The 17,169-nt window shown below is 37.1% G+C and overlaps 1 protein-coding gene across 1 annotated transcript in view; it reads right to left on the bottom strand.

The window, feature by feature from the left end:
- Nucleotides 1-10: 10 nt before the first annotated feature.
- FAM49B (family with sequence similarity 49, member B) overlaps nt 11-17,169 on the bottom strand; it is a 40,146-nt gene continuing 22,987 nt past the window's right edge. The window contains exons 4-9 of the mRNA XM_010577119.1: nt 6,108-6,229; nt 4,323-4,428; nt 3,131-3,267; nt 2,405-2,482; nt 2,190-2,306; nt 11-1,073 (exon numbers count right to left, since the gene is read on the bottom strand). Coding sequence (XP_010575421.1) covers nt 990-1,073; nt 2,190-2,306; nt 2,405-2,482; nt 3,131-3,267; nt 4,323-4,428; nt 6,108-6,229 — 644 coding nt within the window. The 3' untranslated portion in view covers nt 11-989. The remainder of the gene's footprint in view (nt 1,074-2,189; nt 2,307-2,404; nt 2,483-3,130; nt 3,268-4,322; nt 4,429-6,107; nt 6,230-17,169) is intronic.

Here is a 17,169-nt window from a genome sequence, read left to right as displayed (position 1 = left end):
CCCCCCCCCCCCCCCCAATAACCTGCTTACAAGTCAGATGACTGCTTAGAAAGAGTTATCTGGAAATTAACAAAGATTCTGAAACCTAAAACAGCACCCTGCTGCTACCATCTTTCAGGTATATGTTTTTGCAGGAAAAAAAAATTATTAAAACAATACATACTAACTTTGCCTTCAATGCTTCCTACTCTCTTCCCCACCACCCTCTAATATAAACGCAACCCAAACTTCTGACTCAGGAAACAAAAAAAAGGAAAATCAAGCTTAATGAACAACGCTTAACTACTTTCTTCAATGGGGCAGACTATTCTTAAGAAGGGTAAGAATATAAATGGAGCTCTCAATGTGCTCCAAAAAAAAAAAAAAAAAAAATTACTGTGGTATTTGGACAGAAACTAACTTAAATAAGACACACCTTATACCTGAGTACATTTACCAATGGGAAGCTACTTAGAATCCAGAAGAGACAGATAAAACCCCAAAGTTTAGTTTGACTTCTTGTTCACACTCCCAGTGCCTCTCAAATTTACAGCAGACAGACTGCCTTCATGCCCAAAAGTCGTCTCATAATTCCCCAGACAGGGGCGCTGTAATTTTGTTACAGCCATCAGCCAAGCCAACTTGCAACGAGGTACCAATCCAACGCATCGCCCATAACCCCTCTTCCAGGAGGCCTTAGGCAGTCATGCTCAAATAGTATATTTTCCTGAATTATACATGAGAAAACCATTTATAAGGAGTGCCAAGAGTTGTCTAGCTTTCATAGCCATTCTATTTTTAAATATTAATAAGTTCAGAAAAGTAGACCGCATGATTTGCATGGCTAGCAAAATGAGACATTAGTTTCATGTTAAGATAAACAACTAAGTTGGTAAAAAAACCCCACCATAGCTCCTAATTACCCCAGTTATATTTCTTTCACCTTTTGCATCACAAGTCATGTCTTAAATACAGAGATGATTCATAAACAATACGAGCACTGTTTATACTCACGGGGTTTCCAGCATGACCCTGCACACACTAGCCATGGTGCTTAAGCAATCTGTTGTATTCTCTATCGGTAAATTTTTATTCTGCAGAAGATAAACAGTTTCCAATTCAATTATTGTGAAATATTATACTACAAAACCTAAATCAGATCAGTGGTCTGCTCACATGGCAATGTGGAAGAATTAAAAACATCAACACAACTATGGTAAATCAGGTAGCCTCGCACTGGTTTTTAAAAATGTTACAATATGGATTAGCAACTTACAGAGTAAAGTTTACCATATGGGTTTTGCTTGCTTGTTTGTAAAGAAATAAATCATTGACACTGCTGACTTTTGGGAAGTTTTAAAGGAATCCTGCTCTTTAAAGACAGAAATTTCTATAGACAAATACATGCATCTGCTGCAATAGTAAGACTTGGATGTTTGTCTGCAACAATTTTAAGAAATGTAAAATAAGACACCATTTTTCTCAAGGCATTTCAAATGCAAAGCAGAACTTAAGGAAAAAATATTAAAAGACATGTATCTTTTTATTAATCATGTAATGTACAATTATTTTTTATTAAGAAATAGTATGCATTCTTTGCATGCAAGACAAAAATCATCACAGTTACAGAAGACAAGCACAATACTTGTAGTGACTGGATTTTGCCACTAATATTTATTTAGATAGTTAAGGATAAATAGGGATGTGTCAAAATGTTGACACATTGAACTTTTCCAGTTCAGGTTCCTCCCTTCTTCTGCAATAATATAAGTATACTTGACTTTACACAGCACAACAGAATGTCTTGGGAAGGAGAAAAGGAAGCTACATTGCAATTCCGTTGTTCCCTCCTTCAGGCACAACCAAGCTATTTCCCTTTCAATTTTCTGAAGTTTCTGCTCTAAACCACCACCAAAATGCAGGCAACATACTTACCTCTCCTACCTCCCTCCTCAAGGAAAGCTATCGATAGCAATGTTGTAATGCTATCCATTAACCTTTTGTGACACATCCACAAGGTGGCTACGTGAACTTACTCTAACCTCCATGGCATCTGAGAGAGATACTTTATGTTTCTTGAGGCTCAAAAAACCAAGTTCGATTTCTAGGTGCTAGATTAAGCCTGGTACAAGAGTTTTGTCTTGTAAAATTATGTCTGGCCCTGCAGTGCTTTGAAGTACACTATCCAAGCTATAAATTTATACTCTTACCTCTGACACAAACTTTGTTGTAGCATCACTTAAGGTTTTCAACATTGGCGTTGCTTCAGCATAAAATAAAGACATTCTGTTTGCCAACTCATTATTTACTTCATTTTCTCCCTCTGCCTATAAAACAAAAGGAAAAAAGAATTTTGTTGTTCTGTACATGAAAAAGATAGGTGGTAGTATAAGATTATATTTCAACTCATCCAAGGGTTACCTACTGGGACATTGTTAATCCTCATACGGCTCAGAGTTCTTCTATAGTAGCTGAAGTCATTCTGTATAGCAGGATTTGTCATCTATATAGATATGGAAGTAAAACAATTGTGAAAAACTCAAGAAAAATATAAGGACAAGTATTCATAAAATGTAGTACTGATAAAAAGAAAATATTCAGCATTCTGAAGTAAAAAGGCCTGTGACATTGGGAAGTGATATGTAGAACATAAAGCTTTCTGGTTAAATTCTCAGATTTTTCAGAACAAGATCTAACAAGAACAAGAAATGGAGTAGTCTCCTATATACGAATTTGAAATTAGTAAATTGAAAAAAATGGCTTTGCTAGTTTGACTCCAAGGATCAGACCAGCAAATTAATATTATTTCAGCTTAGTTCTTTGCACATTAGCAAGAAAATAGCTGGACTATGGGTGTGCACGTCCTAAAAGGAGCAGCATTATCCCAAAAGGTATGCCAAATTCAGATGAAGAAACATGATTAATATGAATTGAAATATAACAAGTGCCTAAAGCTAATATGATTTTTCATCTGCTTTCCAGTTCAATCTAACTCTAGGTCATGCGAACAAGCCGAGCATATTAGAAATTTCAGTATCTACTGCACGCTCTTTTCTAGAACAGAACACAACACAATCCAGATTGCTTCAGTAAATATATTTGTTTTCTTTTTGCTAGCCTTTGTGCTTACAAAATTATAACAAGTTCTTACCTTGAGCTCATCAAATCGGAGTGTAAAGTGAAGAATTTCTGCAAACTGCTTAGCAAGAGCCTGCTCTCGCTCCAGGTGTTGCGTTGGTGAATATGGAGTGCTTGTTAGGGCTCCCAACAGACCTCGCAATCCTGCCTCTTAAACAAGAGGAAAGTATTTTGCAATATACAACTGCACCTGCTTCTTGTATCTCTATTGACTGATATGCTAGACTTAAAATATACATCTGCCAAAATACATGGCAATTAAAAATAAAGGGGCTTGACGAATTGCTTCTGTGTGCCACTGTTACCGTATTTACTTATAAACTGCTGTAAAGACTAGGTCTAATCAGTACTGACAGCCATGAAAAAACTTCTTGAAAAGTTTTATTCCAGCTTTGCCTGCAGCATTTGTGTAAAACATATTTCAATAACCTGTATTAGCAGACTGCAGCCTTTAAGATAACACAGAATTCAAGAGGTGCATACCTATCAGCAGAAGTCATGTTTGTTTTAAGATAAACTTATAATCCAACTTCCTGCTCATCTTGAGAAAAATACCTCACCTCTTGAACAAAGCAGAACTTGCCTGCATAAAGCTTCCATTTTTTGAGCTCATTTTTTTTTACGAGCCATGCTAACAACTGTGTCTAAAAGTGAGGTAACACAAACAGTTTGTGAAAAAACAAATAAAGTCTAATAGGTTTTATCAGCTTAGACACATCAGTCAAGTTAGTTTTGTAAGTGGCATGAAGCACCATCTTAAGTATTGCACCTGCATGAACTAAGATCAGACATTTCCACAGACCAAATTATTTCTGGTGTTTGAGGAGGAAATAATACAGTCACTTTTAAGTAATCTTGGTATCAGAAATATTAAGAGTTAATTCCCAATTAATTAGCCTACTAATTTTCAAAACAATCAGCTGGTTAGTGCTTTCCAGAGTTACTAAAGGGGTAGAGAAAGAAGATGACAACTAAGTGCCTGTTGCCTCTCTCCTCTCAGCATCCATTGAAGCAAGTTTGCTTTCACATGCAAGAAGACAGTATGCAGATATAAGTAAGATTCAATCCAGTGTACAGAAGGAATCTATGCAATATGAGCTTTTATCTACTAACAAGGGGTTGACCTAGATGCAATCACATCTGAATATGCCAAACATACTAATTAATGAAGACAAAAACCCCCAAGTTAATACCATTCCACTTACCTAGTCTTTGAGAAAATTCATAGAATTTCTTTAGTTTGCCTACTAGTGGAACAACTGCACCCCATGCCTTCTCTTGCAGCTTCTCATCACTGGGATGCTGTATTGCCTTAAATTAGAAAAAAAGAGGAAAAAAGTATGCTCGGATTAAGAATAACTGATACACGGCTGGAAAAAAAAAATATGCAGGACAATTGTTTGAAGAGCTAGTAATTAAAAATTCTACCTCCTGAGAAGCTTCCAGTTGAGAGACAAGCCTGTACTAACCCACGTCTGTTCCAAAAAGTTCTATATACTTGTGTTCAAAATAAGTATCCAGAATAAGAAAACAGCTTGGAGAGAGTATAAAGAAATTGTTAAAAATTAAGCTACTCGAATAAGAAAATTTACGTAACTAGATCTAGTTAACTAAAATCAATAACTTTATTGGGGCACCTCCAAGCAAAAAAGTTTAGTGATCAAAGCCTCATCCTAATGTTGGTATCTATGACCAATTTCTGAATTAGTGAAGAGGAAAAAAAATAAATTCAAATTTGCTGTGAAATTCAGGCTAAATATTACAGTAGGAACATTTCAGCATAATCAACAAAAAGCACCACCAAGACATAGTGTATACAGAGCTTTACAGTAAGCTTCTCAGACAAAGCCTTAAATTCAATCTCTCCAGGTTTTTATGATAGAAACTAGACTACTTAGCAACTGCAAAATTACTAAGAAAACAGAAATAAAAATGCTCATAACTATCCTGCTGCATCTTCACGGCCAAGTCCTTGATTCCAAAAAATCTGTTTCAATCAACCCTGGGCTGTGAGTTGCAGCACACTCCTCTCTGGTCCCTAGAAAGTTTCCTTCCTGCGATGTCTGCCTCCTCTCAGGACTGTCTCTCTTCTTTCTCCATGGGAGCTGCAGGCTTCCTTGCTGAGACACACATTCCTGCCTGATCCTACAGCCTCTCTGTGAACATGCTCCTTCCTTGAAGAACAAATAAGCTATCTCCCCTCCTAAGCGTTTTGTGTGACACAGTTGCCCTTCTTAAACCTACCTGATGAATTCAACAGAAAGAAAAAACCATGGTACTTTAATTAAAGCTGAATGGCTATGAGTATCTCAAATTCACCTGGAGTGAGCAGAGACTCCTCATATCTAACAATATTTCTTAGGATATGTTACAGTGAGTAACTCCTCACTTTAGGAGCAAAGCAGCCCCCATTGCTGCATCTGAGGAAGAAGCAAAGGGGGTTGAGAGAGCATTTATTCCACCTTTTCTTAAAGGTAAAGGAAAAATGGATTGACATGCTGTACAGAAACTTTGCTTCTGTTCCAAACGTCTACTTTAGTAAATAAAAGCCAATTAAAAGGGATCGAAAATGAGGTGCCCTTTGTGTTAGGATTATCACACATCAGACTTCTCCAATTAGCGTACAAAAGGTGTTGATACTACTCAATACTGCATTGTAGTCATGCCACGCTCCCTCCAAATTCACCGCTAACTCAAGAAGAGCTTATGTAGGAATATAATAAAAAAAAATCAATAGCAACAATTCCATAAAAAGTTTGAAAAGCATCATTTGCTATTACATGTGTGCATTAATATTATTGAAACAAGTGACGCCTGTTTTTGCTGCTAAAAAGGAACATTCTAGAGCAGAAATTCAAGACAGCAATTTTAATAGACAACATGCTCTGCCAAAAGAGCTCCTGCAAGCAAAGTTAAAATCCAGCAGTATTTGGTTAGGATCAGACAACCAACAACCACAGGTTGTGCACAATCATAATGCTCTAGCTCACCTCTCGTATTTCATGGCCAGCTCCTCTATATGACTGCAAGTCTTCCAGTATTCCTTCTGCATCCTTTAACACTACATTCACCTGATTATAAATTTCCTTTTCAGATTCTGTAGGTTGGGCATCTAAACAGTAGAACATATTAAATATATATATATTTAACAATAATATGGAATTCAACAGGCACACCATCACCTATGGGACAAATTCTTTATGCAGCACCTCATCAAGAATTTTCATTCTCTGGAGAGCTACTACAACGTATGAGGGACTCCAAGAGAGTAATTGGATTAATTTTAGTAGACTTTTAGCTTCATTTTACATCCCAAAAATCCACCTGGAATCTATCCTTCCTGACTTATTTAAAATTGAGTTCGGAGAAGAAGTCCTGACAAGTCATCTTTGACTGTCGTATCAATCTCACCTTGGGGTACAGTACAAACTCAATGGAAGAGACTTAGGTAAGAACTCAAAAGACAGACTCACTGCAGATTATTACAGGAGGTGTTCACGTCTAATTGTTATCTAGAAACACTGCATCAGATTATTTTCCATCTTCCCTGCCTCCTCTTTTACTGGTTGGGAAAGGAGCCATATCTTTTATTTCTGAATATATTTAATTCTCAAAACATATTCTTTATTGCCCTAATTGCAAAATCAGAGCTGAGAACCAAAAGATCTAGTGTAAACTTGGTGGGGATTTTCTTCCCTCTCCCCTTTTTAAGGATATATGCTGTCTCTCAGTTTTTCTATAATTAGCTAAAGACTTTCCAAAAGTATATTTGATCATCATTTCAAAAAGCCACATATACATGTTTAAAGAAATGTGATTCAATAAGAAGTATGTTTTGAGAAGAATCAACAAAAGGCTTTAAGCTTTAAAAATAATCACCTAGTACAAATATTCCAGACCTTATTTATCTGATATGAGATCAATTTTTCTTTTAAAGTTCTGATGGAAGCTATAAGGTTAGATCCTTTTAGACTGATATATATATATATATAAAAAAATTTGTTAAGTTATTGAAGCTGCTACTGAAGGTCTTACCAAAAAAAACCCCAAAACCCACCTCAAAACCCTTCTCTGTTTACACGGGCAAAATATGTTATGAAATAAATATCACTATATTTTAATGCAGGATTTCCAATGTCAAAAGCCAGGGTATTAACAATAGAATTTTTTTTTTTTTTAGGGACAAACAAAATCTATCTACAGACAATATATACTCATGACTTCGAGCAGTTTAAAGAGTCTGGAAAATGTCTTTTTAAAAATGCTTTTCCATGATGCATATGTATAACTGCCACTAACAGTGATGGAAGTTAGGTATGTACTTACATTAAAAAGAAGAAGGAAAAAAAAAAAAAGAGACAGTATCCTAGTGTTACATATTAGGAAAAAAAAAAGAAAACAAAGTTTGTATTAGGAGAAAATAAGTTTCACATGCATTGCCTGTCTGGATTTTGCTGTAATTTTTGTATACTTATTTTTATGTTTTAATGCATAGAGAGTGAGCATTATTAGCAATTATGCCTATATATAGACCTTGCAACAGTTTAACTGTGATATTTTGAGAACCATCAAGAATTATGGGGTGAAAAAAAGCTGGTCACTCCTTTTAAACAAAAATAAAAGAGCACCACATTGATTAGGCATCAAGTAAAAGTGGCCAGGGCTATTCAGATCATCACAAAGGTCACATTTATAATTTTGAAAGCTGCTGAAGACTGCTGTAAGAAATGAAGACAAAAAAAATGAGGGAAAAGAGCAGACAGGTAAGCACCAGTTGACTGGCAGCAGTTCATGCACAAACATGAAATGCTATAGTGAAATACAGACTAAAACATGAAGCTCTGTAGCATTCCAGATTGTGTTGTTAAATAATGCAATCAAGACTTGCCACTTGGATCATCTCACACTGAGTACGTCTCTTGCCTATTTAATTTTTCATGCCATTTTTTCTTTACTCTCTTTAGTAAGGATAGTTCATTTTTCAAGGGCAGGGTGGGGGACGGGATGGGACAGGACAGCAGAAGGGCCCACAAGAACTCCTCCTCCTCATTTCAAAACCCACCAACAAGCAGAACAGATGTAATACTATGACCTCCCAAGTTTAGACATGAAAATCATTTTTCAGACACAAATTAAGTGGTCTTCACTGAACAGCTGGCTATGCAAGTCAACACCTTCAAAACCTCTGTTAGTGTGTTTCACTTAGGATATAATCAGCCACCTACTGTATTTAATTTCCCTAAAACATTCCAGGAAACATTTCTAAAATAATGGTTTATACGTGAATTTGTTGGGGTGGTGGGTTGTTTGCTTGTTTGTTTTGATTATAAAAAAACTTCTAAGTATGTAACTTTTAAAATCCAGTAGGCACTGGATTATTTCTTTTGGTATGTATTTCAGTTTGGTGCACCTAGTCCTCTCCAATAGAAGAAATCTGTAAACCTGATTTGTCCCAACTAAGTTCCTCTCCCATCTGCAATTCTTCTGCACCTAGAAAAGAGCTCAAATTTAAAAAGTAAACCTAAATTCTTTTATATTCACTTCACAATACATTTAGGATTTTATTAGAATAGATTTAAAAGGCACAATATAGAAAATCTTCAAGCCCTAGTGCTGGCTAGCTCAGAGCAGTTGGTTTATTTGCTTCTCAGTGCTGGTTAGGGCACTGCATTCTGAAAGCCCATCACAGGCGGAGAAAGAGGGAGAGGTTCTTCTTCCTAAGTACTGTTGTAATCTTGAATAGATGGAGGTAGCATTCCCACATATCAATATGTGCCTGAGGACTCAAGCTATAGGACTTTCACTTGAGAATCACTAATTGTGGAACTCGTTTTCCTCAATGTGGAGTGCACAGAGCAGGAAAGGGAGTTGTACTTCTGGAGTTAGTCTTCACGACTAAGAAAAAGCAACCAGCAATGCGGGGCATCCAAACAGCAGGATGAAGGGATTTCCCTTTTCCCCTTCCATGCATGTAAGTTTCTGCTACAACTTTATGATAAGGCTCTGCCTTTACCCAGCAATGTTTTCTACAGAAAGAACAAATGCAGCAAGCACAGCACAGCTCACTGAAATGTTCTGAGGTTTGATGTTGTTGCCACAGGAGTCGACCTCTGGTTATTCAGGGCAACTTTCCCATTTTTAATCCAACACTAAGAAAAGTGAAGACTGAGGTCCCTCACGTAAATGGGGAGTTCTTATTTAAATTAATTTTAAATTTAATCAGAACGTTACTGAACTAGATGCAATATACAGTTAGAGTTCAGAAAGCTCACATGATAATGCATTAAAGACAAAAGAGTAGACTTGAAAACAATATACAAACACCGTTATGTGAACTAAATGCTATGGAAATATGACAACATATTGCATGCGGGGAACACACACATTTAGTGACTGTTTAAAAAAATATTTGGCTAGCCTACAGAACTAGTAGGGAGAGAAATTTGGGGTGAAAAGTTTATACTGCACAGCAGACACTATTTAAACTGAGATTTTTCCCAGGGAAGAACATATCAACTCATCTGAAACTGGCTGGGACAAAACTCGCAAGCAAGGGAGAGAAAAATCCCAGACTGCTGGAGATGAAATAATTTATTCATCTCTATCATCATTACTATGGAGAATGCTATCTTTGTGGCTCCTCTGAAACCTAGCCAAGTTCTTTGGAGATAATGCAGAATACTTTCAGCGCTCACTTGAGATCACCATCTGCAACCAAAAGTACTCTGGATTTTAGCTACTATTCAAATCAGTAAATTTGGAAAGGATTTGCACTGCGACAGTGATGACACCAATGCAGAAGTTGAGCTGTAAGTTTCCCACATTGTAGGTGCCTGTTTCACATTAACAATATTGTCCTTACAAAGCTGTGCATTTTACTCTGCTCATATTAAAGTGGCACTGCAGAGACTTTAGTAGAATACTTAAGCAACTATTTGTTTCAAATAGGTAAGGTGAATGACCAAAGAAAACATACACTTAACCAGTGGTAAGGCAAGGAGAAGCCAACAGCCCATTATATCATTTATCAGAACATTTTTTGCATGTATTCTGATAGTCAAGTCACACAAATCACTGGAATTAAGCACCAAGATAAACATCTGGAAAAAAAAAATCTTAGAAAGCAGTCTAAAACCTTTCTAAATCTGGAGTTTGTATCCCTATAAAGGTTTATGGACATTAGATTTTTAGCTCTTCATGGTACTGTGCAAGAAATGTTTAACTAGTCTACTCACTCCAAAGATATCCGTGGATTTAAGAACAAAAGACTTCAAACTGTGTATTACTGGGCCAGGCGTAACATAGAATGGCAAATTTGTTTTTAATACAGAGCTTACTTGCTCTTCCACATAAAAACACAATGTTAAGTATCACAAGATTAAGTGCCAAGTCTTGAAGAAAGATCTTGACTGTGTCAAAGCCAAGATCCTGTCAAGGCAAGCTATCTGAAACAGTAGAAAGAAGCATGGATACACAATATAGCAGCAAAAAACAAACGCAGGACAGGGTCCAAAGTGAATAAAGAACAGTCTAACAATTCAGCCATAATATAAGTCACTTAATTTGACTGCGTATGTAAACATTTCATGTCAGCAACCTGCTTACTCTCATGCCAAATCTTGTTCATGCTCAAAACATGCACTTTAAAACAAAATTGATAGCTAAAGAATCATTATTCTTTTAAAAATAGCAGCAATTGTTATTGCAATTGATTTTAGAATTATGCCTCTTGTATCCAGCTAACTTGAATTTAATTTAATCCAATCAAATAGTCATTATTTGCAAATTAAGCTGGAGCTTCACAACTCCAATATTCTCCCATATCAGTTCTCCCTACTTCACTAAGTTGTACCTATTCTAATGCATCTCACATATGTGAGATTTCAAGTGGGTTTAAACAACATTTTTCTTTCTGATTTTTGAACAAAGCCCTTGATTATCTTCCCTTTATGAATAATATGTATGGCTATAATCTTCCAATAACAATATATTCAGAAGAGACAATTGATAAAATCAACAGTACAGGGTAAGGGATTAGAGAAGTTACAACTTTAAACATCACTGAAGCAAAAACATGTTTCTCCAAGCATTTGCTTTCCCATCAGAACTAATACAATCAATTGCTACTGTTTCATCAAACACAACTGAAAAATAATTTGAGGGAAGAAAAGAAAAGAAGATATAATGAATCTCAAATTATCACAATACTTCATCAATTTTTTTATTATGCTATTCCACTGTATTCTATTACGTGGTCGAAATGCACCTGAACATTAGTTTGCTTATTTTATGCTTGCTGATGTACAGCTAGGTAAAGCAATAGCATATCCCAAAAGAAAGTAATTAAACATGCATAGCAGCAGCCAACAACACTTACCTGCCATTCTTAGGCTACATTACATCATGCAACAAAAACTAAAAGCAGAAATACTAACAATATGTGAACCTTCCAGAATGCTTGGCATTGATCAGACAAGCTACACGTCTCTTTTCAAAAGCAATTTCATCTCTATACTCTCTGAGCCCCCCCTTTAAGGAGGGATGAGCTTAACGATCAAATTTCAATGCCAAATCAAATAAGGTTCACATATACACCTTTAACGTGATGATGTTGGAGAGCTATGAATAGCTGTTGTGAGCCAATCTGTATATGCAGCATTATTCAGTGGCACACTGGAAGTGAAGAAAAGAGAATCAGGTTTCATATTCGGTCCTTCCTTTAAGGTGCATGTATCTCCTTGCAATTTCAGTAAGTCTTCAAATAATTCAAATTCTTTTTAAAGTTTTGATTAAAGCAGACAGAATTTTCATTTAAAACAAGGACCATATCAGATTCCAGCAGTAAGATATGATTTGAAAGCCCTCCCTGAAATAAAGATTTTACGTTTTAGAAACTGAGGTTATTTTAAAACAGATTATTGCTTTCTACAAAAGTTCGCTGAACAATTATCCATAGCTCAGGCATGCAAAGCTGTTAGAAGGATGGCAAAGCAAAAACATACACTTAGTACATGACAAATGCAGTCTACTGCAGGCAAAGAGTAATAGATATATAAAATCATCTTCTCACTTTCAAAATCAAGGAAAAAATTTGGCCCCTGCTCAAGGTCTGTGCATGTCAAAACTTTTAGAAGGTTCCCCATGTTAAGGTACCTGCCAAGACAAGAATGAGAGAAAAGAAAATTTTCTTTTTGTAAGAAGGAACAGCCCAAATATAGTTGATTGAAGCTGTGGGGGAAAGACCAGAGTTCCATCAGGCACGAACCCATCCTTCAGGCTGCCAACCCTGATGGGTGGAGGGTGACCCCCACCTTGAGGACGTACAGCTGGTGATCCCAGAGATGCAATGCAGCTTTCCTGTAAGAAGTGACTACGTCACCAACATCTTCACAGCTGCCCCTTTGAGAACGGGGCAGAACTCCAACCGAAGGCCTTGCCAGTGACTAATTCTGTCCCAGCACACCCTAGCACCAGTGTCCTGAGCAGGAGTACCACACTGAGGACCAAGTACTGTATTTGCAAGCATTGACATGGTAGCCATGCTACAGATTTTTACCTGATGGGACAACAGAAGGAAAGAGCTTTAATTTTGTCAGCCCTTATAATTTTGTCAGAAAGCCATTATAAAGAAACGCATCAAGATACATCATTTCAGTGTGCAGAAAATGCTAACACAGGTATGCCACAGATCTTTTACACAAGGTGCCCAAAACATCTGTGAAGCCCCGACAATTCCACTTTGGACTTTTGGATGGAAAAAATGCACATTAACTGCACCACAAATGACCAAACCAGGATCAGGAATGATTTAGTACTCACTCTTGTATAAGATAGGATTACAGTGAAAAACTGCTTAGCACAGATTACTATGGCATACTGACAGAATTTTTTGTTTTATGATTACTCGATTTGCAGGCAGATGGATGGACATCACTGACCACAGAGACCCAAAATGACTAAGCACAAGGAAAGAAAATTTATACAGTAGCATGATGGTGGCTTGGCTACTACTAGAGGTGGGGAGGGATAAAAAAAAAAGAGGAACGGAAAAAACACATGCAAATCTTTTTTAAAATTGCACATCTGTAAATTGAGTCCCCTAGCCTTCACTGCAGCAGGTATAAGCAACCCTACTGTTACCATTTTAAATGCACCAGCTGTGAAGGGCCGAGAGACTTACTTTCAAAATCCAAGAAAAAATGTGCTGCATTGTGGTCTATGTCCCTGGTTAGCACCTTAATGAGATTACCCATGCCAGCAAACCTAAAAATAAAAATGGCAAAATAATTTAGTTCCAATAACGATTTCCTATTTTAAGTACATGCCTGGGGCTCACTGGAGCAGGGCTCCCATTGGGTTTTGCCCACTGGATTCATCACCTTCTGGTGGGGAGTAGAAAATGCGCACTGTACAGCACATTTCTACTCCCCTTCTTCTTGGGAGGAGTAATTGTTGAAAAAAATTAAGAATTATAGCTTTGACAAAAATAAGTTCTGAATTACTGGCTCTTTTTCATCTTTCTTTAATACATTTAAAGAATATGTTAGCTATGATGACTGACCAATTGTTTTGCATAACTGCCGCAACCCCTGCGGCAACCTGCAGCCAATAAGGACAATTACTGCTTAGGACAAAAGCAACCTCAAATGGAACTAGTGTTGTCATAAGCCTGAGTTTTTACTCTCTCTCCATAATCCAAAACAAATTTTGGAAAGCCTACTAGTAGTAGTCATCTGTGGCCAATGAACAGTTTTTCCCGTCAAATCACGTAAGTGATGAGTTAAATGCAAGTTAGACTTTTCCAAAAACAGAAGATAATCAAGTTTCAACAGTTCTTCTTATGCTTGCTGTCACATCCCAGCTAAAAGATATGAAAAGTGGAAGAAAAATTAAATAGTCATTAGATTACTCGAGGTCAGATAAATTAAGGAAACAGTTTCAAACAACACTGTAAGTTTCAGAAATCAATACTTTCAGTATGACTATGAAAACTGCATTTTATAGCAAGGCACCTTTTCAAGGACCCTCCCATATTTTACAGAGGCTGAAAATATCCTGAAGAACCATTGCCCTGAAATACCAGGAGTTCACTGGAATTCTGCTGCAAGACAAACACAAGACACTAAGCAAAAAATCTGATTTCAAATTATTTAAGTCATCAACAGTCTCACATTTGGATTCAAGCATAAAATCTAAAAAATCAAATTTCAAATTAGTGTCACTATACCAACCTTCCAGTGTATGCCTTCCTGCCCCCCCCCCCGCAATTTTTACTGTTACTGAAGACTGATGTTTACCTGGAAGGAGGTAGCATGACAGTAAGAATTATTAATTTACTAGGAATCAAGAAAACCGACGCAATGTGAAGTCAAAATAAATTGTCAGGCAAGACAAATTTTCAGAACCTGTGTTGACGGATTTCTTGAGTTCCATAAGAAAAATGCAACCACTGGGTGAGGGAAAAGCAAACTAAGAACAGCACGCAATTTATTTTTCAGGATCCACAAGATTCAGCAATAACTCACACAATCAACAAAAGCTACAGAAGAAAGTGGGAATTAATCCCAGATTGTTGAAGGTTACTCAGGTCTTTGCTCCAGCAACTTCTACAGAATGACCAAACAACAATTTAGATTTTTAGAAAAGCAACTTTGAGTGTAACCCAACTGATCACAGTGAATTCTGCACCTAGAACTTCATCAGCAGGTGTACGCTTGCTTTTTTGCATGTTCAGCTCTCACCTTGAAACTCAAGAAAATGCAAGTTCTGCTTCCTAAGCATTTGAACTCAGTTCTCTGGAAAGTCAGATTTCTGAGCCTGTGAGAAATACCCATTATTTAAGGAAGTTTTAAATCAGGGTGTCCAGTTTAGACACTTATCTTAAAAACTATTCCATCAAAACGTGTTTCTTCAAAGAGGCAGCTTTTCCAGAGCTTTTTCTTCCATAGCTCAGTGAACTCTTCAAATGCTACACGTGCACCAATGCAGTGTAAACAAGCAACATCAGAAAGCAGAGAAATTACCTTTCCATATCTTGCAAGCGTGTTCTGTAACACAAGACTGAATAACCCACTTAGTCCACTCCCCAACAACGAGGACATTCATAATGTGGAAAAAGCAGAGGCATTCTTAAACAAGAATTTTCAACAGGGGCGATAAAAACCCAAAAGCACAAGCTGCCTAATGATGATTGAGTCTGTAGATTCAGATTTAAAAACCAAACCTCAGCCTCAAAACAGCGTATTGCATATTTCAATTCCAACATTAACAAGCAAACAGCAAATACATAGCAGAGAACGATATTAACTGCCTAAAGAGAACTCTAACTATACCTGCAATTACTGCCACGCTTCAGCTCTTCAGCTGCACCATCCCCTCCTCCACCAAAATATTTTCAATACCTCAAGTAAATGCCTCTATGTAGGTTTTGCCTTTGTTTTTATATTAACCAGTCTCTTAAGAGTTTACAGGGTCATGCATGTGTTTAAATATTGGATAATACTACTTCTGAAGGCTAGAGTAGGAGCATGCTTGAAGGGTTTAAGTGTTTTGAAGATAAGTTTACAGAAGAGAATATAGCCACTGCAGAACAGATTACTGAATCCCTACCACCTCCTAAAATGAGTAAGGGGTCAGGGAGTCAGTTTTGCAATACAAATTCTTTCATTCAGACCTTCACCCCTCAGAAAAGTTTGCCAATAAGAATATATGCTTTGTTCTCTGGGAGTGAGTTTAACACAGAGAAGCACAATAAAAGGTTTGGCACTACAATGAAACAGTAGATAGGAAACAAATTCAAGCAGAAGATGCAACTGACCTAATGGTAACAGTTCAGTGAACAGCCTCTCTGAGAAAAGGAGAGAAATTGAAGATGATGAGAATGGATTAATTCAACTACGACAGCAACAAGATGACAATATGTGATATAGCAACACACTTCAATTTACATGATTACAAAGCCGCATGAACACTTGTTCATAATGAAGTTCTAACAGACCTCTTCCCTCATGCATTCAGCATACTGAAAAAATCTTGATAAACTTCAGTCATGTCAGTTTTGTGTACAAGGTACACACACACATTTGCTTTCTTCACAGCAAAACATTCACTGTATATTCAGTTTTTATGGAGTGAATGAAAATCTAGCAGAAGCTGGACACACACAGTATTTTTGAAACTTGTATCAAGATGAATTCTAACAGCTACTTGAGGATCTCAAGTATTCCTTAATACTAGAAGATTTTCTGTGTTTTAAGAGCTGTGAAAATGACCATTCCTCCAAGTTGTAATCCAAAAAGACATTAAGAAGCTAGAAAGAGAGCTTGAAAACTCAATTTGAGAAGATATAATTGATCTAGCATTTCTTGGGAGAATACTTTCTCTCTCCTTAGCATTCAAGGTAATGAATGTAAGATCCAACAGATAGGAATTTATTCTTCCTGCATGGCTAAGCACTAGCTTCTCGAGCTCTGAAATGGCCTTCTAGAAATGAGACCATGGTGTCACAGTGTGGAACTTCCCAGATGCATGGAAGCAGCAGCAGGTCAACATGCCACGGCTCAGGTTAGATGGCTCTGCACTTCTGTACATTATTTTCCTCCAAAAGGTACAGCTAAGCAGCAAGAAGAGCTGACCTGTTGCACTCGGGTGGAAACCTGTAGAGGGGAAAATGAAAACTGACCTTTCTGAGAGGCCGTGATGTCAGCAGAATACCTGGATCAATCTAGAGTAAAGGAGCCTAGCTCAGAGATGCTTCAGGCTCCTGACAGATCCAGATGTACTAGAGATTCTTGTTTTGTTCAAGATGGCTCATCGTTTGCATTTCTGCTGGGTCCAGAACACATGAAAGAAGGTCTGCTACTGGCTCTAATATTAAAGATGATGACAATCTGCATCTAAAGAAACAGTCTACAAAACTAGCCATTAGTTATTTTCAGGGACCTCTTCTGCTATTTGATGTCCTGTAAAAACATCACCAGCACAGAAGATTTTGGTAGTTCTATGAAGACTTATCTTGGTAATTAACCACCATAGCGGCATGCCCAGTCAGTA

The sequence above is a fragment of the Haliaeetus leucocephalus genome, unplaced genomic scaffold (assembly GCF_000737465.1).
Source record: "Haliaeetus leucocephalus isolate CR32 unplaced genomic scaffold, Haliaeetus_leucocephalus-4.0 Scaffold555, whole genome shotgun sequence".
NCBI classification, from domain to species: Eukaryota; Metazoa; Chordata; class Aves; order Accipitriformes; family Accipitridae; genus Haliaeetus; species Haliaeetus leucocephalus.
Note: the sequence above shows the minus strand (reverse complement) of the source record. Positions and strands in the feature narration are given on the sequence as shown.